The 7,500-nt window shown below is 49.5% G+C and overlaps 1 protein-coding gene across 1 annotated transcript in view; it reads left to right on the top strand.

Moving 5' to 3' along the window:
* cntn5 (contactin 5) overlaps nt 1-7,500 on the top strand; it is a 176,074-nt gene that overhangs the window by 121,958 nt on the left and 46,616 nt on the right. The window contains exon 7 of the mRNA XM_053500248.1: nt 4,779-4,982. Coding sequence (XP_053356223.1) covers nt 4,779-4,982 — 204 coding nt within the window. The remainder of the gene's footprint in view (nt 1-4,778; nt 4,983-7,500) is intronic.

The following is a 7,500-nucleotide window of genomic DNA, read 5'->3' as shown; positions in this document are numbered from 1 at the left end:
AAATTTCTCTGTAATCGATATTTGTGCGAAATTAATGGTTAGTCCGATCTGTTAGGAATAAAACACTCAGCTCTGTGCTGCAATAGGAAATTAATCAGTGGTGCAGTGGTTTATGAAGCGGACTTACTGTCACCACCCTGAAGATTATTTTCCAATAACAACACGCCCCAAGACATTAAATCTCCAACTATGGAATCCATAATGTACCAGAGTACCTGCATTAATATAATCAGATATATTATAGTTAGAGAATTAATCGACGCCTTTTGACCAATCAGAACGCGCGACTCAGCAGCTCTGTGCTGTACTACAATAATACTATTATATCTAATACTACAGAAAGAGAAGTATTCTCTCCAGCGTCGAGGTTGGGCTAAGCTACCCTTCTATTCCAATAAATCCCGCCCTCTGTCTTATGATTGGATACAATAATTGAGTCTCATATCTGATTGGCTGAATGAACAGAAAAGTTCACTGCTTTCTGAACAACAGACCCCGGACACGTAGCGAGGTGAAGGAGAAATAAGAGAAGAGAATCCTTATTATAGCTAGTGACAATAATGACGTGATCTCCAGAATAAAATAAAGGGAAAATATGAGAGTCCGAGGAATTCTGGAGATAAAGGTGTAGCAGAATAACAGCAGAGATGGATAAAGCTGGTCTCTGAACCTGTACCTTCAACCAGATCAACATTGAGTCTCCATCTGTCTCCGTCCCCCCCCCACCCCCCATCACCCCACCCCCACCCCCCTTGTTCACTTAAGAGGTCAGAATCAATGGAGCTGATCCTCACGTTTCACTGTCATTGTCACCCAATAGGGCCGAGTAACAGCAATGACGGGGTTCAGAGGAGGCTGAGGAAGTTGGTGATTTTATTGATGTTTGAGGAATTGATTAAAGCAAAAAAAAAAACATGAAAGAAAGAAAGAAAAAGAACGAACAAAACTGAGGAGCATCGTGAGTAACTGACACACTGAAAGAAAAATCAGTCTTTATCAGGGTGTGTGTGTGTCTGACTCAACTGATAAATACAATAGGAGACAAGAATAAAACTCATGTGACCTCAGTACAGTCATGTGATCAGGAACACACAGAGGAACACCGGTACGGCCATGAAGTGTTAGAAACCTACAGAACATCACGGCTGTATTGATGGCAGGAAGACATTCAGATATAAACATGTTTATTATCAGTTATGATTGTGTGAATAATCCTGGATTGTGACTGAACCCTGAGAAGAGAATCAGCGGGCTGTGATGAAGGCCACGCCTCCGGTACCGACGTTAGACAGCGCTGATCTAAAGCACTAAATGAGTATTCCTCTCCTGCCAGACTGATTTATTTGCTGTACAATCCTCGCATGCATTTCATACACCATTGGTTTGCTTTGCATATCGAGTGTTGTCAGACGTCCAGGTGCCGCGTCGGCTGCGCGGTGATTAATCTGAGAAACCGCGGCCCTTTTAAGAGATCCGCATTCAATTTCTCAGACACAGGACCCGCTGTAACCTGAATAAACACTGAATATTTATCTCGTAAACAAAACTCCTTCACGAGCGTCATGAACAGCGAACGCCGAGCGCCATGAATCACGCGGGTTTGTGTGTTTGGGTTTTGTGAACTCAGGCTCAGTTATTCTCTCCAGCTCTCAGGAACAGAGAAGTGGGACGAGTGAAAGTACAATTATTGTTTATTATTGCTGTGTGATTGTAATTTCTCATCACGGCGAGACTCGGGACTCGGATCGCTCCTGCGGCCTGACGTTCGCTCCCCGATAAACATTCATCTAGCGTTCAGGATTAAATACCTGGTGAATTCTCCTGCAGTAAACGGAGAGGAAATGCTGACGAGGTTCTACAGCTTGGATACAGATTAAGAGGAACAATCAGCGCTGCCACATGCACGGCATCAAGATGTCACAAATCAGTTCGGCGTAAAGAAATCAGGATTGAGACTTTTGTAACTTTCAGATGTCGGACTCCGCCGCGTCTCCGTCCTCCGAGTTCCTGCTTCGTGTCAGTCTGATAAAAGTGAGAATAATATCCTGTTTACATCTCAGTGATTCCAAATTATTTTCAATTACTTTGCCACTTTATTTTTTACAATCATCTTGCTAATGGGCCTGAACCCTCCTACAAGCAACTCCAACAAACAGAAGACAAATTAACCTCCGAGTGTGTTTATGAGTTCTGAAATAAATTTCATCCAGCGCCTCACTTTCAGAACACGCCCAACTAGTAATTAACCTCACAGGCAAAACTGTAATAGCTGTAATCCATCACGACATCACTCTTTTACTGTTTTAAAGCCCCACTGGCTCTGTTTTTAAACCCCCACTCACACACACTCACACACACACACACTTAAAGAGTAGTTTTGTTTTAGAACATCACTGTGTCTCCAAGTCATTTTTTCTCTTCTGCTCCAGTAGTTATTTTTATGTAGTGTATGTGTTGATGCTGGCGCGGTGCGGCGCAGTGCGGTGTGGTGTGGTGTGGTGCGGTGCGGTGTGCTGTGATGCGGTGTGGTGCGGTGCGGTGCGGTGTGGTGTGGTGTGGTGTGGTGCGGTGTGCTGTGATGCGGTGTGGTGCGGTGCGGTGCGGTGCGGTGTGGTGTGGTGCGGTGCGGTGTGGTGTGATGCGGTGTGATGTGGTGTGGTGTGGTGTGGTGTGATGCGGTGTGGTGCGGTGCGGTGTGGTGTGGTGTGGTGCGGTGTGGTGCGGTGTGGTGTGATGTGGTGTGGTGTGGTGTGATGTGGTGCGGTGCGGTGCGGTGCGGTGCGGTGCGGTGCGATGTGGTGTGGTGCGGTGCGGTGCGGTGTGTTGTGGTGCGGTGTGGTGCGGTGCGGTGCGGTGCGGTGCGATGTGATGCGGTGCGGTGCGGTGTGGTGTGATGTGGTGCGGTGCGGTGCGGTGCGATGTGGTGTGATGTGGTGCGGTGCGGTGCGGTGTGGTGCGGTGCGGTGCGGTGTGGTGTGATGTGGTGTGGTGCGATGTGGTGTGATGTGGTGTGGTGTGGTGCGGTGCGGTGCGGTGCGATGTGATGCGGTGCGGTGTGGTGTGGTGTGGTGTGATGTGGTGCGGTGCGGTGCGGTGCGGTGCGATGTGGTGTGATGTGGTGCGGTGCGATGCGGTGTGGTGCGGTGCGATGCGGTGTGGTGTGATGTGGTGCGGTGCGGTGCGGTGCGGTGCGGTGTGGTGTGATGTGGTGTGGTGTGGTGTGATGTGGTGTGGTGCGGTGCGATGTGGTGTGATGTGGTGTGATGCGGTGTGATGTGGTGTGATGTGGTGTGGTGTGGTGTGATGCGGTGTGATGTGGTGTGATGTGGTGTGATGCGGTGTGATGTGGTGTGGTGTGATGCGGTGTGATGCGGTGTGGTGTGGTGTGATGCGGTGTGATGCGGTGTGGTGTGGTGTGGTGCGGCGCAGTGCGGTGTGATGTGGTGTGATGCGGTGTGGTGTGATGTGGTGTGGTGCGGCGCAGTGCGGTGTGATGCGGTGTGGTGTGGTGTGATGTGGTGTGATGCGGTGCGGTGCGGTGCGGTGTGCTGTGGTGCGGCGCGGCATGGTGCGGTGCGGTGTGATGTGGTGTGATGCGGTGTGGTGTGATGTGGTGTGGTGCGGTGCGGCGCAGTGCGGTGTGATGTGGTGTGATGCGGTGTGGTGTGGTGCGGTGTGATGTGATGTGGTGTGGTGCGGTGTGATGTGGTGTGGTGCGGTGCGATGTGGTGTGGTGTGGTGTGATGTGGTGTGGTGCGGCGCAGTGCGGTGTGATGTGGTGTGATGCGGTGTGGTGTGGTGTGATGTGGTGCGGTGTGATGTGGTGTGGTGTGGTGTGGTGTGGTGTGGTGTGGTGTGGTGTGGTGTGGTGTGGTGTGGTGTGGTGTGGTGTGATGTGGTGTGGTGCGGTGCGGTGCGGTGCGGTGTGATGCAGTTTACAGTTGCTGTAGCGTAAGCGACCACAGGAACACACTCGTTAGGGTTAATTGTGACTGTAAAGGCATAAAAGGTGTCGTTCTTTAATTAAAGAAGAAGAAACTGTGGGCGGGACGCTGGGATTCCAGTCCAACAAAATAATCACAAAATTCCGTGCAAAGACTTTCAACATTTAGGATTTTATTGAATTCTTTACTGGTCTGTAAATATGTTTTATGTGTTATGTTGCAGTGACACGCCCCTGTGGATGGGCGTGGCTCTAACCGCTCGTCCTCCAGACACATTATCCTTTATTCTGTGTAGATTAACTTTAAATGAAATGATGTTTCATGAATCAGTTCTTCTCTCGTGTGTGTGTGCGTGCGTGCGTGCGTGCGTGTTGAGATTGTGTATCCTGCTCCGGCTGTAGGCTCTACACGCTCTGTACTGTAGGTTGTGTTTGTGTCCTGTACTTGTGGCCCTTTACCGTGTGTGTGTGTGTGTGTGTGTGATCACTCTTACATCCTGCAGGGTTTTTAATGCCGTACTGTGAGTGAGCTCTCCGATCAGAGTGTGGTGTGTTAGCGCTCTGGGCCACGGTGCCTTCAGTTCAGTTTTTCACGAAGCGTCTCTTATTCACAGCTGCAGTAACACTGACGGGTTTCAGAACATTAAAGAAAAAATAAAAGAAAAAACAGATGAAGATTTAAACATTATAGATGTGAGCGGGCGGGGCCGCGGGGCCGCGGGGCCGAGGTCAGGATTAATGATGTAAAAGCGCTGCTGAAATCAGAGAGCACACGGAGGTTCGGCTCAGGGTGAACAACACCAGCACTCATCTGTCTCTCACTGTCCGTCCTCAGAGATCATCTACAGCTGGGTCTTCAACGAGTTTCCATCGTTCGTGGCTGAGGACAGCCGGCGCTTCATCTCGCAGCAGACGGGGAACCTGTACATCTCCAAGGTGCAGCCCTCAGACGTGGGGAGCTACATCTGTCTGGTGAAGAACATGGTGACCAACGCCCGGGTCCTGAGCCCTCCTACACCACTCACGCTCAGGACAGATGGTGAGATATACACACACACACACACACACACACACACATACAGGATAGCACTTACGTAGCTAACACCTCATTTCTCTTTAGTCTCAGTTATTTGGACTTACAGCGCAGTAAAATGATTTTATGAAGCTGGGGGTCCAAGCTCAGGGTCTCAGACGGGACACAGCGCCCGCTGGAGCAGACTGGGTTAAGGGCCTTGCTTCCATCTGTGCGCTTGAGTTTTAATAATTACTGAACATGACCATGAAGCCTAGCGTGTAGCGTTAGCTGGCTGTGTTGTCTCTGTGTCTGGACTCGTTGTGTTTTTGTTGCCTTTAAAATGTGCAGCAGAAACATCCTGCAGCCGAGTCGCTCATCATGTGAAGAAAACCATCTGCAGGTCATCCAGGCTTGTTCTCTAAACACACACCAGTGCAGTTTCTGTACTCGACCCTCAGATGGAGTTCATCTGATCTCACACACGGGTATAAATAAATTAGCGCCAGATGCTCCTGCAGCAGCTACACGATCCACTGTGGGTCCTTCAGCAGCGTTCTTCTACAGATACGCAGGATAAACAGCAGTGAGGAGCTCTCGGCTCTCCGTACTCGTCCTGCAGGTGTTTCTCAGGATGTCCGGACGTTCGTGCTGCATTTTAGAAATAATCAAATAAATCTCGCCGCAGCTTCCTCAGCTCGCTTTCTGAGCGTAATGTGTGTAAGATCTATAACAGCTGACAGAAATGTGAAGAATCGACGACATCAGTGACGAAGGAGTTGGTGTTCCTGCTTTCTCCTGCTTTCCTCCCACACGTGCTTTATCTTTAGCTTCAGGGCTTCTGTCTCTGCTTACCGTGCAGTGAGTGGCCACCGGGGAAATCACATTCTAGAGCAAAATTAATCGAATCACTGGTCCTGTTCATGAACGGGCCTCGGATCTTTTTATAGTGGCGTCCCAGGGGCCGATCGGGAGAACCGAGCTCTCTCTCCCTCTCTGAAGCCTCGGGCCGTTTTCCTTCGTGTGAAAACACAGACGAGCTTCATCACCTGCAGCTCAAAGTCAGACATCAGCGTCCTCCGTCTCTGTGCAGCTCGTCTGAAAGAACCTTGATGGAAAGAGACAATCACTGATGTCTGGAGGTCACTGGGGATTGTCACACACACACACACACACACACACACACACACACACACACCAAACTTTGTTATTGACTGCAGGATTCAAATGACCTTGTTGCACAGAACACACTGAGTGCTTAGCGCATTAGCATGCTAAACCAGATTTGGGCTTCTCATTAAACAGAGGAGGGAGAGATGGAGAAGAGGAGAAGAGGAGAGAACGTGCAGACGGATGTGTTGGAGCCACAGGTTGGTAAAGTGCTGCCGCTAAATGTCCTTGTCTAAACAGGCTCTCGGGCGACGTGTCGGGGAACAGCACGTACATTCGCTGCTTTTGTGAGCAGCTTCAGTCACCCGGAAAAAACAAACATGGCTGATGGGAATCTTTATCCGTCCTGCAGCGCGGCACATGCATTATCCTGTCGGCCGCTGCTCTGTGTGGAACCTTCGAACCATTGTTGGCCTACAAACCTGAAAACGACTTTGGCACTGATGACCTGAACGCAGGAGCGCTCCGGACTTCTCTCACTGCGGCGCTGGAGTTGTTTCAGAGTTTCTCCTCAGTGGACCCGAGAGTTCCTCGTGGACCCTGTGGACGGGTTCTTATTGTTCTTGGAGCAGTCTCAGTCAACATGATCGGTTCCTCCTGAGAAACGGGGCGAAGAACCTGTTCTGAGAGAACTGTTACTGTTATTTATTTGGGCAGATGGTACTGTATGGCGTAATTGATGGTCCTGGTCATGTGACTTCAGAAGCAATGTAATGGTCTACACTTATAAATATTGGCTCCTCTGTTGTAATTTTTTAAAAGACAGAAACCGTCCTTCAGCTGTTTGCTCTCAGACACACAGGAACCTCTTTGGTGACCTCGATGTAAAGTAAAATGAAACGATTTTGTTTTGTCCTTCTCACTGGAAAATCATTTACATGGTGCTGAAGCTAGGGGGTGCTATAGCAGATTACGCCCAGAGCAAAATCTACAAATAAATAAATGAACAAATAATAAATTAATAATCAACAAACAACTGAATATGTGTGTGTGGTAATAGTTTAACTCCACCGTGCTGATGAGTCCTGCGCTCTGATTGGTCAGCTGTTGATTAATTCTCTCCAGCAGCGGCTCTGACAGTAGTGCAGACGCACAGGCATCGCCGCGAGCGCGCTTGTCCTTGTTTCAGGGAGTTTTGGGTCGAGCTGTTTGAGCGCTAAGCGTAGACGCTGACGACGGTTCGCCGCTCTGTGTTCGTTCTGTTTGTTCCACAGAGAGAATTTATTTCTGCTGATCGTCAGCTTCCTGCTCGCGTGTAAAGACATCAGTGATTTGTTATGAGTTCGCCAGATTAGTTGCTGGAACAGAAAGAAAAGAGTTCGGCTTAAAAAGGGCATCAACAACAACATCCATCTTCAGGAATGCTTACAAGCGA

The sequence above is a fragment of the Clarias gariepinus genome, chromosome 7, assembly GCF_024256425.1.
Source record: "Clarias gariepinus isolate MV-2021 ecotype Netherlands chromosome 7, CGAR_prim_01v2, whole genome shotgun sequence".
Lineage (NCBI taxonomy): Eukaryota > Metazoa > Chordata > Actinopteri > Siluriformes > Clariidae > Clarias > Clarias gariepinus.
This window is presented reverse-complemented; position numbering and strand designations above follow the sequence as displayed.